We start from the raw sequence: 15,823 nt of genomic DNA on the forward strand, positions 1-15,823 counted from the left end.
CGATCCTCTAATCTCGATCCTCTAATCTCGATCCTCTAATCTCGATCCTCTAATCTCGATCCTCTAATCTCGATCCTCTAATCTCGATCCTCTAATCTCGATCCTCTAATCTCGATCCTCTAATCTCGATCCTCTAATCTCGATCCTCTAATCTCTATCCTTCCACAATTTACTGAATGTATTCTCTCTTGAGAAGAGATTAAGGGAGTTATGATCAACCTGTATAAATAAATCAGTGGTTCATATACTGAACTCAGTGTTTTTATTCACCTTGAGGTCATCAGAGGACAAGTGTGCACTCTTTATGTCTGGAGGAATTGAAATGTAATCTCCAAACATGGAAAGCTTTCTTTACAGTAAGAGCTGTGAAAATGTGGAATAGATTTCCTCAAGAGTTTGTTCTGGCCAGCTCTTTGGATTGCTTTAAACGCCTGGATTCTTTCTTGGATACACAGAATATAATTGGTTACTATTTATAGGTAGAGTTGATCCAGAGAATATCCGATTGCCTCTCAGCGGATCAGGAAGGATTTTCTTTCCCCCGCAGGAGCATATTGGATCATGCTTTGCTGGTTTTGTTGCCTTCCTCTTGATCAACTGTGGGTGTAGGATTATACTTTTTTTTATTTTTTTTTTTTTTTTAATGGTTTAACTGGATGGACTTCTTTTTTTTTTTTTTTTCCAGCCAACTATGAAACTAAATGCTAAACCCTGATTTGTGGTGCTCTGTGTGTTGACAAAAGTATGCTGGCATACGTTTTTATCATGATGCAGCACTGGTGTTATTTTAGAAAGCTTAAACAAATAAAAATTGAAGGCCAAATTCACCTCTGGAACATGTGCTGGTGACGTGCTTCAGCTCCTGCCTCGAACTGCCTGCTAGTATGGGAGGTATGTGAAGACTGTGCACTGAGATTCTACAGGACAATGCTTTGCATTGTGATGCCACAGTTGAAATGGTGTAGTGTTAGCTTAAGCCGGTATGGGTAGATGGTGTACTGAGGCTGTAGGAGCCTGGCATTGCACCGGTGATCTGATGGGCTCTTATTACTCTTGTAATACAAGATCTACCATTAGCCCCATCTCACAAATATAAATAAATTTCAAATGAAAATATGAAAACGAAATATCGGATCTCAGATGCTTTAAAAATGTGCAGCTATATTTTTAGCTTTCTCCCCAATTCCTTGCATTCCTTTACCCTATTGAGGCCAGAGATGGCTAGATAGAAAGTACTTGGTGGATCTTAACAGCCCTCCTCAAATTGCCCCATGCATATGGTTTCCAATTGTAAAAGCTCTCTAATGACAAGTTTTAACTTTTAGATTGCATGAAGAAATCATAGATTTTCATGATTTCATATCTCCTCGACCTGAAGAAGTTGCTATGAGAAGGGAAGTAGTGAATCGAATTCAGATGGTTATAAAGGATTTGTGGCCTTCAGCAGATGTAAGTAGTTTGTCTTGTCGTGTTTTTTTTTTTTTTTTTTTTTCTTGTTCTAAAACTTGAATCTGCATTTTTCTCATGTTATATGGGTAGTTGGTGTACTTGAGTCTACAGGAGCCTGGTATTGCACCTGTGATCTGATTGGCTCTTTTTATAACTGTAGTACAAGATCTACCATTAGCCCCATTCCCCAAATACAAAAGTAGTAGTAAAATATTAGACCCTAAACTATGGCTTCAGCAGGAAAGGATCTGGGATAGCTGTGGATGTCAGATGTCTTTGAAAATGTGCAGCTGTATGCATGTTTAAGAATTTGAGATTTTTAGACCTTTGTCCAGTGAGAGCTAAAGAAAAAAAAAAATCTTCACTTTATTCACCTTAATAATCTTAAACCTGACCTACTGTGCTAGAGATTAGTTTATAAAATCCCCCTTCAGAGAGGCAGTAGTCGACCCCAAGTTATAGCTGCCCACAATGTTTAAAGAAAAAAAAAATAAACACAGCAGCATGTTGTCCCATGCTACATTCATTCAAGTCCCTCTTTTATAGCTTCAGAAGCCAACTCTGTGTGTGGCTGCTGGCTATCAACTGTCACTTGCCCCTTCTGATTACAAGCAAATCAGAGTGGTTTCAGATAATGTAATTACTAGTCAGCTAGGAAATGGCAATTGCATGCAGGCTGGAGACTTTACTGACAAACTAATATGTACAATGATTTCAAGAAAGCTTTTTTGCTTTTCAGTCTGTTATCAAACAGCAAGGTTTGCTATAAAAATGGTGTACCAATTTAAAGCCTTATATTGTACATCTGTCAAAAAAAATATAGGTATTCATTTGGGTTATTGACTTATTGTCAAGTTGAAGGGAAGCATCTGCAAGGGAATATTCTCTGCAGTATTGCCATGTGCTGCAACATAGGGCAGACAGTGGGAGATCATAACCCTTAGCTGGAGACATGGGGGTTGATTTACTAAAAGTGGAGAGTGCAAAAACTGGTGCAGCTATGCATGGCAGCCAGTCAGCTTCTAACTTCAGCTTGTTCAATTAAGCTTCAGTAATAAAACCTGGAAGCTGATTGGTTTCTATGCAGAGCTTCACCAGATTTTTTCACTCTGCACCACTACAAACTCGCACAGGACCCTTCAGATTGGCACTCCAAAACACAATGTGTGTGAACCGCCTCAGTAGGAACACAATATTTTAGCCTGTCATGTGAATTGGAGTTTCAAAATGAATCCTGAATTGCATGTGTGAACCAGGACAGCGCCATTAACATCTGGGTGTTTTGGGATTGCAGCAGAATAGATGTGATCACAAAATGCAGGTTCAGGCGCCATTATTTTCAATTGCGCATAAACCGTGGTGTGGTTTTGCCATGATTGTTAAGCTGCAAATAACAAGTCCTGGGCCCTGACAACACATGCTACTCTAAGATGCCTATCAAAAGGTTTTTTGAAATTGTTGACACTTTCTGCCGATACCACATGTTTGTGGAAAGGAGTTCCACATCCTTGCTGTTCTAACCGTAAAGAACCCATTACACTGTTAACCACCTTGATACTGGACACTTTTATCCCCTTCCTGCCCAGGCCAATTTTCAGCTTTCAGTGCTCAGTGACAATTAGTCATGCTACGCTGTACCAAAAAAAATGTTTTTTTTTATTTTACACAACAATGTGGTATTTAATCACTCTGGTTATTTTTTATAGAATGACAAAAATTAATATGGCTACATATCGTTGGTAAAAATAACCCCAATCAGTGTAATTTATTTAGTTCATGTGAAAGTCTACCAGCTACGCTATATCTTTGAAAATTGATCAGTCCTGACTGCCTAGCTAATTTATTGAGGCCGTAAAATGTCAGGACAGTACAAACACCCCCAAATTACCCCTTTTTTGAAAGTAGGCAGTCAAAAGTATTTATTTAATGAGGCATGGTGAAATTTGTAATTTTTTTCCCACAATTCGTAAGATGAGAATTTTTTTTTTTTCTTCCACGCACAGTTGTCATATTAAGGTATTTCTCACACACTGCTTAGGCATACTTGCAATTACACCCCAAAACACATTCTGCTATTGCTCCTGAGTATGGCTATACCACATGTGAGACTTTCACAGCCTAGCCACATAGAGACCCAACATCCAAGGAAACCTTCAGGCATTCTAGGTGCATAAATTACACATTTACCTTCCTGACTACTTATCACATTTTTGAAGGTCCTGGAGCACCAGAACAGTGGAAACGCCCACAAAATTACCACATTTTTGAAAGCAAACACCCCAAGGTATATTCTATGAGGCATTATGATTTTTTTGAGCTTTTAGTGTTTTTCCACATTTTTGGAAACTGTGGAAAGAATCTTTTTGCAGTGTCGTAAATTTATAAGATTTCTAACACACAGCATGGACATACCAAGATTTACACCCCAAAATGTATTCTGTTGAGCAAACAGTCAACAAAAGATTACCTTTGGTTTTAGTGCTGTTGTCCACAGGGGAGAGCAGGTGCAGGCAGGGATGTGGTCAGCAACAGATAAAATACTGTCCATAGTCAGTACAAGCAGTAGGCACAGGTCGTCAGCACAGCCAAAGATTGCGCAGGCAGCAGCCTGATACATGGTCAGCAATGCCAAAGTATTGGTACTGGCAGTAGGCAGGAACATGGTTCATAGGTAGGTCAGGTTTGGTACAGGTTGCAGGCAGAGGTGTGGTCAGTTAACATGCCAGGGTAAAATTATCAGGCTTAGGGCTTTGGCGCCTCCCTCACAGAGAAGACTTGATCCTTCAAGGCCCGTTATCACAATGACCCAGGAAAGCTCAAATTGTGATAGCCTGGCATCTGAAGTCTTAAAGTCAAAAGGTCTCTCCGATAAGGTCATAGCGGCACTGTTGAGCGTTAGGAAACAAGGGAGCAGAGCCATTTACAAGATGTGAAGGAAGTTTTACCTCCTGGTGCATAGAAAATGGTTATCTGAGTATGGATATGCCAGCTATTCTAGAATTCTTTCAGCAAGGAGCTGACAAAGGGCTAGCTCTTAGTACCTTGAAAGTGCAGATAGCAGCCTTGTCCATGTATCTTGAGTGAACTTTGCAATTTCCAGGTTCTGTAGGGCTGTGAATAAAAAGCCATTGAAGTCTTGGAATTGTCCTAGTTGGGACTTATTGTACTGTTAAGGGGTATCATCAAGCCCCCATTTGAGGCTCTAGAGGAGGTCTCACTGTGCTTATCGCTTAAGATTACCTTCTTGGCTTTCACTACAGCCCGCAGAATAAGAGAAATGTGGTCAGAGCCTTTTCTAAGGAACATGGATGACAGAGTAATCCTGAAAACAGACCCTGGATTTATGCCAAAAGTGGTTTTGGGCATCCCATAAGTTGCAAGATATAATATTGCCTTCTATCTGTAGTTCACCTTCCAACAGTAAGGAGGAGGTGTTTATTAAGATACTTTGAGATCACAAAATGGCTCAGGTAATCAGATGCCTTATTTGTTCTGTATCCGGGTAATCAGGCATCCAAAAATACCTTAGCTAGGTGGATTACAGCAACCATCATGGAATGTTAAAGGATCATGCAGCTCTCTGCTGCAAGATCTAAAAGCGCACACTACTAGGGCTTCAGTGGCTTACGCAAAGCTGCAAAAATACAAAGCTCCCTGCTGCTCTTGTTGGTCATACTGAGGATTTGAAATGCCTCCTTGCTGGTAAAGCATTTTCTTTATCGTACATCAAGGGACACAGAGCAGGTTATTAATGACTGTGGGTTATATGTAACCTATAGGTGAACGGATGCTGGCTGACCAATCCGAGGAAGTCTTCCCTTATATAACCCTTCCTACACAGGAAGTACTTTGCTATTTTTGCTAGTGTCTGTAAGGTGCATGGTCACTGAAGTGTTGCATGTGTTCTTGGAGCATACTTGAAGATCCAGAATGGTTCCTTTTGAGAATCCTGGACTTTAATTGGATCCATTCGGAAAGCTGTAAGACAAAGAGGATTGGGTACCCAAGCCTCGCTGGATAAGAAGAATCCTTGTGGTTTTGCCTGTAATGCAGCCTTACAGCGCTGGACCCTGCGTACCGGAACACTGCACATTAAAATACTGACCAAGGCACTTTCCAGAACGGTGCTGTACAGGTCTGAGACATTGGCCCCAATTCAAAGGGGACAGAGTCCTTGAAGGTCTGCATGAGTAGGCCCGCCATGATGGGTGAAGATTGGACTCCTGTTAGGATTCAGAGTCCTGTGGTGGGAATGGTAAGTTTTACATTTGCAGTATTTCTTTCAAAAGTCTGACTGTCTCTGGTAATTCTCCTGGTGGAAGAACCAAATACCCCACACTGCTGCTTGCTATCTGAGTCAACATGCGTTCCACCGATCGGATCCAACCATCGGAAGTGACGTACAGAACGGATTTGAAGTGACGGCAATGCCTGAGCCTCATTGCATTTTGCAGAATCACATTATCAGGAAGCTAACTGTATTTGGTTCTTCCTATACCCAATGAAAGTGCTGTTGGCACTGTAGCATGTGAGTGCAATATATTTATTCCTTATACTTTGCTGGATTTTATATAAACATGCTGCACTATAGAAGCCTCTTTTTCTGAGTGTGCTGGCTGTTACGCCCTGCTTTCAAGAAATTGCTATGGTGGAGAGACACTGGTCCCTATGATGTAGTGGAATATTTGTCTTCTGATATTAAATATCTGGGAAGCCATTACTCGCTGCATGTGGTGAGCGCATTTGGTTTATGGTATCACTTTTTGTTGTGTGTTGTTTTTTTTTTTGTTTTGTTTTGTTTGTTTTTTTGCCACATGGTATGGAAAGTCACTGTGTGGAATTACTATATTGACTTTTTTCTTATGTGGACACTTCAACATAAAAAATATCAAAGTAAATGTTTAACACTTAGTATTGTAATTCTGAGTAATATTCATTGTAACAATTGGCACGAGTAGCGCCTTTTCTCAAATTAATATTTATAGTGTTATCAAATTTTTAACTCATTACCATTGTGGAATTGGAGGTGACAACCCTGCTTTGGTTGTTTGATTCGTACATGCCTGCTTGATGTTTGGGCTGCATTCATACATACAGTACCTACTTGATGCATAACTTGCATACGGCGGGTAAAATAAGTACAGTATTGTCACCATTTTTTTCATTAAATATATTTCTAAAGGTGCTATTGACTTAAAATTTTTCACCAAACGTTGGAAACAACGGATTCAGTCCATACATACAAAAAACAAATAATTTCAGAAATTTAAGTTGTGTAATAAAATGAAATGCCACAGGGAAAATGTATTGAACACATGAAGAAAGGGAGGTGCAAAAAGGCATGGAAAGCAGACACCAGCTAAATTCTCACTAATTGGAAAACAATCCTGCCCCTTGTCAGTGCAAATGAATATCACCTGGTTCAGTTTCAACTGATGGCCTGTAAAAAGGTGTCTCATTACCAAGGTGTCACACAAAGCAAAGGGCTCTCTTAAGACCTTTGCAACCTTATTGTTCATACTGATGGCATTGATTACAGAAGGATCTCTAAACTTCTGAATGTTCCAGTGAGCACTGTTAGGGCCATAAACCATAAGTGGAAAACATTTCCCCATAAACTGTCCACGACCAGGTGCTCCTCGCAATATTTCTAACAGAGGAGAGAAGTCTTATCAGAAGAGTTATCAAAGAGCCAGGGACTATTTTGTGAAGAGCTTAAGAATTAATCTGGAATTAACAGGTACAAATATTTCAAAGAAAACAAGTAATGCACTCAACCGCCATGGCCTGTATGCATGCTCACCACACAAGACTCCATTGCTAAAGAAAAAGCATGTTGAAGCTAGTTTAAAGTTTGCGCCACAACATTTAGACAAGTCCGTGAAATGCTGGGAGAATACAGTCTGGTCAGATGAGACCAAAAGTTTACTCTTTAGATGCCATAATGCACACCATGTTTGGAGGTCAAATGGAACTGCACATCACCCCTAAAACACCATACCAACATTGAAGTTTGGATGTGGGAACATTTATCGTGTGGTGCTGTTTTTCGCATACGGTACTGGCAAAGTTCATATCATTGAAGGAAGGATGAATGGAAAAATGTGCCAAGACATTCTTGTTAAAAATCTGCTGCCATCTACCAAGGTGATGAAACTGGTGTATATTTCAGCAAGACTATGAAAGCAATGGAGTTTCCTTGGCTTTGTGTTTTGTGATCAAAGAAATTTAAAGCTGCTAGAATGGCCTGGCCAATTGCCTGGCTTGTATCCAACAGAAAATCTATGGAAAGCACTATAGATTAGAGTTCAGAGGCCCACTGAGCCTTCAAGATTTGAAGAAGTTTTGTTTGTGTGGAAGAATGGGCAAAAATCACACCTGAGCAATGCATGCGATTAATTTCCCTATACAGGAGGAGTCTTGAAGCTGTCATTGCCAACAAAGGATTTTGTACAAAGTATTATATTTTAGTTAGTGTTCAATACTTTTCCTTGTTCCATTTTATGACACAACATAATTTCTCAACGTATTTGTTTTGGTTTCTTTGTATAGATTGCGTGGGTTCTTACCAACATGTGGTGAAAATTTCATGTCAATAGCATCTTTAGAAATGTTTACTGAGAAAAATGGTGACATGTTCTATGCTTATTTTTCCCATTGTATGTACATTCATACTTCCAAAGACTGCATACTTATACTTGCATGAACATCATGCATACATGCCTATTTGCACAAACTGCATACTTGCAGGTGTACTTAAACTGCATATTTTTACTTGCATAAATTGCATACTTACATACCTATACCAACATAGCTGCATGCTTTCTTGCCTGCGTGATGACATACCTGTAGACCAAGATGGCTATGGACCTATATCCCGGGACTTCATAGTAAGGTGACAACATAGTTGTTGCCTTTTTGACTTAAAGGATCCCCAAAGAGGGAGGCAGCTGCACCGCCATCAGGTGAAGTAGACTTGAGGGGGGGGTGGGGAAATTCTGGTGGTGGCCGCATTTTATGAGTAACCCTTGGTGTCGGAATATCTGGGCCACTGTTTGTTTGGCATTGCAGCTATTCCTGGTGGTGGAGCTGCGATAAGCTATGGCTGCATTACCCTGAACTCGCTTGATCTCATCTTATTTTGAAAGCTGAGCAGAGTCAGCCCTGGTTAGTACTTGGAGGGGAGACTGCCTGGGAATACCAGTTGTTCTAAGCTTTTCCCCACTAGAGTCTGAGATGGCTGTGTTTTTGAGAAGTATCTTGGGCAGAGGATGCTAGGGCATTCTGAGGTGATTTCAAACACTCGACTGGTTCGCATGCCCAAAACCAAACAGTGATGTGTGGTCTATCTTCGATCTCAAGGCACTAGACATAAGTCTAGATGTCCTCTTTTGGATGGATGGAATCAGATTGGCTTCTCTGCAAGAGATTTTGTGTGTTCATAGTTCTTAATGACACATCTTCATGTACCCTTTTTTTAGGCTTATTAAGGGTTTCTGGAATTGCAATAAAGAATTGTTTTTGTTTTTTTTGGGAGGCACCTCCCTTTGGGCTTGCCACAGCCCTCTGAGTGTTTGCAAAGCTTCTAGCCCTGGTGCTGGGTTTTCTGAGGACACTGAGTGGTGTCAATCTCATAATACCTTAATGTTCCTTTCCTCAGGGAGCAGTCTGTTTAAAGTTTTAAAGCAAAATATAAGAAGCAAAAGGAATCTTTCAGTACATCTCTGCATGAGTAAATGGTATTTACATTGAAGCGGTTTCCTTTGTGCAGTTCCACTCCAGGACTTTTGTAAAGGAACATTGTCTGGATCATGAAGGTCCAAGCTTTGGATTGGCAGAGGGCTTTGTCCCTGGCGTATTGCAAAGTCCGAATTGGTGGTTCAGTGTCTGGTGAAGGGGTGATTTTTCATTTCAGTAATACGGAAGATGGTAAGCATCAATGCCAGTCTCTCTGGTTGGGGGCTGAGTTAAAGGTGGCTACCGTTCAGGAGACTTTCTCCACAGGAGGGAATACTGCTCTTGAATTTCTTCAGGCGGTACACCTGGTTCTGGATTATTGGACAAACCCATTGCACAGGTTGTGGTCAGTGTTCAGTTGGACGATACCACAGCAGTGATGTACATCAACCAGCAAGGCAGCATCAGGAGTCTTGCTGTTCAGGAAAAGATGAACCACATTTTGTCTGGGGCAGAACAGCATGTGCTGTCTGTCGGTAGTACATATTCCAGGTATAGGAAACCTGACATGTATTTCCCCCCCCCCCCCCAGAGGTCAGCATCTGATACTGGGAGAATGGTCCCTGCATCCCGAGATGTTCTCGGCAGTCTGCCCACGATGGGGAGCTCTGGATGTGGACCTACTGACTTCCAGGTTCTACAACAGGTTAGACAGGTTGTGTCCCACTGGTAATAGGGGTAGATGCACTGGTAACACCTTAGGAACCAGTTCCTCCTAATCTATGACTACCCCCGATTCAACTGTTGCCGTGTCTTTTGTGCAAGGTCTGGAACGAGGCAACACCAATAGTGGTAGCCTAGCCCAGGAGCGCTTGATACACTTACCTAGTGCAGCTGGCAGGGGACACCCCTTGAAAATTTCCAGTCCACCCAGACCTATTGTCTTGGGTCCAATGTATCCTGTATGCGATTGCTAGGATTGAAGGCTTGACTATTTAAGCCCAGGTCTGGTAAGAAAGGGGGGAGGGGGGTCTTGGGTACTGTTTTCTCATTTTTGAGCACTAGAAAATGGGCTTCAGGTAGCTTCCATTACAGGACCTAGAAATCTTATTTGCCTGGCAGGAGGTCAGGAAGTGGCACCCACGGAAATGTGATCGTAAGGTTTTTCCTGATTCCATTTGAGAGGGGAAATTAAATTGACCTTAGTGTTACTAAACCCACAATAGTAAAATCAGTCTGTATATGCAGTAAAGCATGCTTGGTATACTCACTGTGGAACCTAAGGGGTTAATCCGCATTGTGTATAATGTTTTATCCTGACTAATCTGATCCTCCCCTTCTTCCAGTGCCCCCCTCTTATCTCCTGATAAGACAGTGTGTGGAGTCACTCTGCACATGCTTAGTTTGGCATTTTGCTAGTTTTTGTTTTTCTTGGGATAGTGGCCCTGTTCTAATCACATGATATCAACACTGTCCAGACAGAGGTTATTGGTCCCCCATCTTCCTAGAGCAGAATGAAAACTCCTCCTACAAGCTTTAACATGCATTCGGCGGGACTTTGATAAGTCATAAGACTGCTGATGAGAAAGGGTATTTAGCAGATTTACTAAAATAATTGCACTTCCATGTTCTGTGTACTGTGGGAGATCAGGTATATTGAATTCAGGGTCCTGGGTTTAGTAACACTTAAGGTACCATTTTTAGTGTCATTTTTCAGCTCTTTTTCTATCCATTCTCACTCCTTGATTGGTACTTTGTACATCCTCATCCATCTTCCTGCTTAGAGTGGTTTAGTTTTCACTTCCTGGTCCATAGTCGGCAGGGGAGAGCACTGCCTACTCTAGATGTAGTTCAAGTGGTCTGGATTTGCACGGGGGGCCCAGAAAGGGCAGACGGCATTCAGGTAAACTATTTTTCATTGGATACACCAGTTAACCATTCAAGCCTATGATTTGAAGGTTAAAGTCCCACCGTTTCGGGTGAAAGCGCACTCTACCAGGAGTGTGGGGGCATCTTGGGCTATCCGCTGTTGAACAGGTTTGCAAGGACGCTACATAGTCTTTGGTCCATACAGTCACAAGATTCTACCAGGTGGTTGTCAGAACCACGTTGGATTCTGCCTTTAGCAACGGCGTATTATGAACAACTGAATAGGTCCTGGGAGATTAATGGTGGTGGCTATTATGATGTCACCCACCCCTCAGTTTATTGCTTTAGGACATCCCACATAGTCATGAATGGTTTACTCTCTGTCCCATGATGTATGATAAAGAAAACTTTGGATTTTTTTTTCTACATACCTGTAAAATCCATTTCTTGGAGTACATCATGGGACACAGAGGTCCCTCCCCTCTTTCCGGAATTTCATTAGTTGCTACAAAAACTGAAGTATTTCCTGTGTAGGTGTGGCTATATAGGGGAGGACTTCCTCTCTGGTCGGCCAGTGTCCATTCACCTATGGCATATAACCCACATAGTCATGAATAGCCTGTTCTGTGTCCTGTGATGTACTACAGGAAATTGATTTTACAGGTAAGTATGTAGAAAAAATCCAATTATTTAGACCTTGTGTACACTGCCTGTGTTGACACACTGCTGTGATGGGGACACTGGGACAGAAGTGGCTGCACTGATGGGCACAATAAATAAGTTTTAAATGCTGACTCGCTGTGCAGGAACCACTGGTTGTTCTTCTCTCACATTCCATGTCTGTGTTAGGGAAGGAGAACTGTCAAAACTGTGGATGACCCCTGTTTACCGTGTGATCACTGTGGCCAATGATATGCAATCACAAATGTAAAGGGCCATTATGATTAACCCTTTACCATGATATGTGATTAACTGTGTCACGGAGAAGGTATAAAAGTGAGTGTGAACGAGGACTTTGTTAGAGTGTGATGGTGTTGAGGCATTGAACGTGAGTTGCACATGGGACAGGAAGTAAAGGTAAATCTTCCCAATGGGACACAGATGGCAAAAAAAATAAACTGATAGGAGTTATAACCCTCCCTTACTCTATCCAAAATAAAAGGTTTTTTGCTTGTAGTTCTACTTTTCAAATTTTGTATTTAGCAACTTGCATGACATTCTGCTATAGGATACAGTAGTACACAAAAAGGTCATCTTTTTTTGCTCTCTCCTCCTGTCCAAAAGCTTCTAGCGTTACATTGGAACTGTGAAATATTGTATGATGGGCTTACCGGGCTACCCCACCCCCTAACCTGTTATACTGTATTGATCATTACAGGAGACTGATGGCAAGAGGTTAACTTTGTACAAAAGTATATTTATTTATTTATTTATTTTTTTACTGGGTCCATGACTAAATTACATTGTGGTTTTTTTCCTTTTTTTGCATTTTTTAGGTCCAGATTTTTGGAAGCTTTAGTACAGGTCTTTATCTGCCAACAAGGTGAGCCATAGTGTTTGTGTTCAAATTAAAATGACATGACATCTTTTGTTCCATAGGGACTTCTTCAAAAGATATACACTGTGTACACAATTTTTAGGCAAGTGAGTATTTTGACCAAATCATAATTTTTATGCATGTTAAATTCCAAGCTGTATAAACTTATTGGGTTTAAGCATATCAGGTAATTAGGGAGGGTGTGGGCTAAGGAGATAAACACCCTATATCAAGGTGTGCACAACTGGGCAGCTTCTTTTCCTCAGGCAAAATGGACCAAAAAAGATTTAATTAACTCTTAAAAAGTCAAACTCTGAGGGATGCAGCACTCTTGAAATTGCTAAGATATTGGAGCATGATCACAGAACCATCAAATGTTTTGTTGCAAATAGTCAACTGAGTCACAAGAAACTTGTTGATGAAGACGCAAATTAACTGCCAAAGATTTAAGAATCAAATGTGAAGCTACCAGGAACCCATTATCCTTCAGTGCTGTCATATTCCAGGACTGCAACCTACCTAGAGTGCCCAGAAGTGCAAAATGTTCAGTGCTATGATACGGCCAAGGTAAGGAAGGCTGAAGTCTGACCACCACTGAACAAGACGCATGTTGAAATGTAAAGACTGGGCCAAGAAATATCTGAAGACAGATTTTTGAAAGGTTTTATGGCCTGATGTGATAAGTGACTCTTGATGGACCAGATGCATGGATCCATGGCTGGATCAGTAACAGGCACAGAGCTCCACTTCGACTCAGGCACCAGCTAGGTGGAGGTGGGGTACTGGTATGAGCTGGTGTTTAAAGATGAGTTAGTTGGACCTTTTTGGGTTGAAGATTATCTCAAAATCAACTCCCAAACCTACTGCCATTTTCTATAAGACACTTTCTTCAAGCAGTGGTACAGAAAGAGACTGCATCTTTCAAAAACATGACATTGATGCATGTGATGGATCATTGTCCAGCATAAAAGTTCTCCACTGCATGGCTAGCCAGTAAAGGCCTTAAAGATAAAAGAATTGCGTGGCCCCCTTCCTCACCTGACCTAAACCCCTTGAGAACTTGTGGGCCCTTCTTAAATGGGATATTTACAGTGAAAGAAACCATACACCTCTCTGAATAGTGTCTGTGATGCTGTGGTTGCTGCTGCACAAAAAGTTGATAGACAACAGATCAAGAAACTGACACTCCATTGATAAAATGTTTGTAAATTGTGATTTTTATTATTTTCACTTTAACAGATGAAAAAAACTGGTAAAATTTTAGTGTTTTTTTTTAGTTGCATAATAATTCTGCACACTAATAATTGCCCAATAATTGTACACACACAGCTCATATCCTAAGAGAGCCAAAATATCAGTTTGTTTTTTTTCTACTTTTTTCATGCAGGTTTGAGATTAAACATTTTGGGTTGACTGAGAGCACTGTAGTTCAATAGTGAAATTAAATCCTCAAAAATACAACTTGCCTAGTAATTGTGCACACAGTGTAGCTAAACAGTTTCAGTAACCCTTGGTTTGAAAGCTGAAGTGGGCTTGGATTGCTATTGAACGCTTGCTGACAAGAGCCCAAAGTCATTAAACAAATCCTTCCTACCACTTGACTCATGGGCCCTGATTTACTAAGAATTGAGTCTACCAGCAGATGCAGAACATTCAGGCAGACTAGATTCAACCAATCTAGACCTGTCAGTCCTCAGTCGTTTAACAAGCTCATTGAGTCGCGTCAGGCACATTTCTAGATGCAATACCGCATATGTTCACTAGGTGGCGCACAATCGCGGGCTTTGTCAAGTTTGAAACTTTCAATTTTCCTTCTGTTTATATTTCATTACAACTTTGTTTCTCTTCTCTTAGGCTACTTTCACACTAGCTTTGTCAGCAGGCGTCAGACAGACGTTTGGGAAGCGTTTTCAACGCTTCTCAAACGCCTATGAAAATTCTGCACATGACAGCACACAGTGCTGTTCACACTGAAGCGTTTTTGTGTTTTGGTTTTTTTTTTTTGGTTTTTTTATTTCAGCCTAAATGAAAGACCCCTGATTACAGTAAATGGAAGCAGAAGCCCATTTTAACACCCCCTGCCCAGGGTGCCAAGTTCTATGCCCTTGGTATTGAGCGCTTGCTGTGACTTCAGGCTGTTTGCTTGGCCTCTTTCTTACTGTGCGTTTACAGCAGTAGCAACTTGCGGCCCACAATACCTGATTGAGCTCAGTGATCCGCTTACTTGGTGTAACGAACATGGTGTCAAACCACTGCCCTTTTCACCATCCTGTAACCAGACTGGTCAAGATCACACCATGCTGTCACCTAGACAACAGTGCCCCTCTGGGCCTCACCCTGCATAAAATAATCTGTGCCAACAGACTGATCGATTGTCACTGGGTTAAGTTGACTAAGCAATTAACTCTTTAATTTGCCACCACCTGCTCTTACCGAAAAGCAGGAAAATTTCACAAGCTTGGCAATAATCTTGATTTTAGAATAAATGTCTTTACGCACACTGCCACAAGAGACAGGTATATTCAGAGATTGATACTACAGCAGCACTCTTCAAGAGACAGGGATTTTTAGTTTGCATTAGGGCGTTAGAGAGTTTTAGCACTTTTCAAAATAGTTTTAATGAGGTAAAAATGGTGCAAATAAAATATTACAAAACAAAGATATTACAAAGTAACAGACATCAAGCAACATGAGGATAAAGGGTTGAGAATAATTCCAAGTCCTGTTTCATCGGATTTCAGTCAATGAAAAAGGTGTTATATTGGCTCTCATAATGTGACCGGTCTTCATTTGCATGATGGTACAGGAGCTATCAACTTCAGGAGCAGTCTCCTTTTCTCTGATATCAAGGGGGTTGTCAGAGACCATCTGGCTAATTAAGGGGCTGAGGAATGGTCATGGAGGTCACTGACTGGATCTTGGCCCTCTTAGACAGTGTTATACTAATATTAATATCTTCAAATATGTACAGGTTCCATTCTGGAAACTGGTAATTATTATTCAGCATTGAATTTTATGTCCAGGGATCCTTAACACAGGGCATCTTGGATAGACTCAGTCACCCAGGAGGTATCTGACTGCCGTCTCACCTTCTGTATACTATAGCTTAGTCATGTATGGTTTTAATTTTGTTCAGTATTATTCTAATACAGGATTTATATAGCGCCAATAGTTTGCTCAGCGCTTTACACTATAACGGGAGACGATACAGCAACAATACAGTTCAATACAAGAGGGTTAGGAGGGCCCTGCTCCTTGGAGCTTACAATCTAAGAGGGGGGGGCTAGTGAT

At 41.1% G+C, this 15,823-nt stretch overlaps 1 protein-coding gene across 1 annotated transcript in view; it reads left to right on the forward strand.

Moving 5' to 3' along the window:
• Positions 1 to 1,325: 1,325 nt before the first annotated feature.
• TENT4A (terminal nucleotidyltransferase 4A) overlaps positions 1,326 to 15,823 on the forward strand; it is a gene marked incomplete at its 5' end in the record, with an annotated part of 219,594 nt that continues 205,096 nt past the window's right edge. The window contains 2 exons of the mRNA XM_089654514.1: positions 1,326 to 1,449; positions 12,492 to 12,538. Coding sequence (XP_089510640.1) covers positions 1,326 to 1,449; positions 12,492 to 12,538 — 171 coding nt within the window. The remainder of the gene's footprint in view (positions 1,450 to 12,491; positions 12,539 to 15,823) is intronic.

Source organism: Staurois parvus, unplaced genomic scaffold (assembly GCF_062004578.1).
Source record: "Staurois parvus isolate SC_StPar_1 unplaced genomic scaffold, SC_StPar_1.0 ptg000772l, whole genome shotgun sequence".
NCBI classification, from domain to species: Eukaryota; Metazoa; Chordata; class Amphibia; order Anura; family Ranidae; genus Staurois; species Staurois parvus.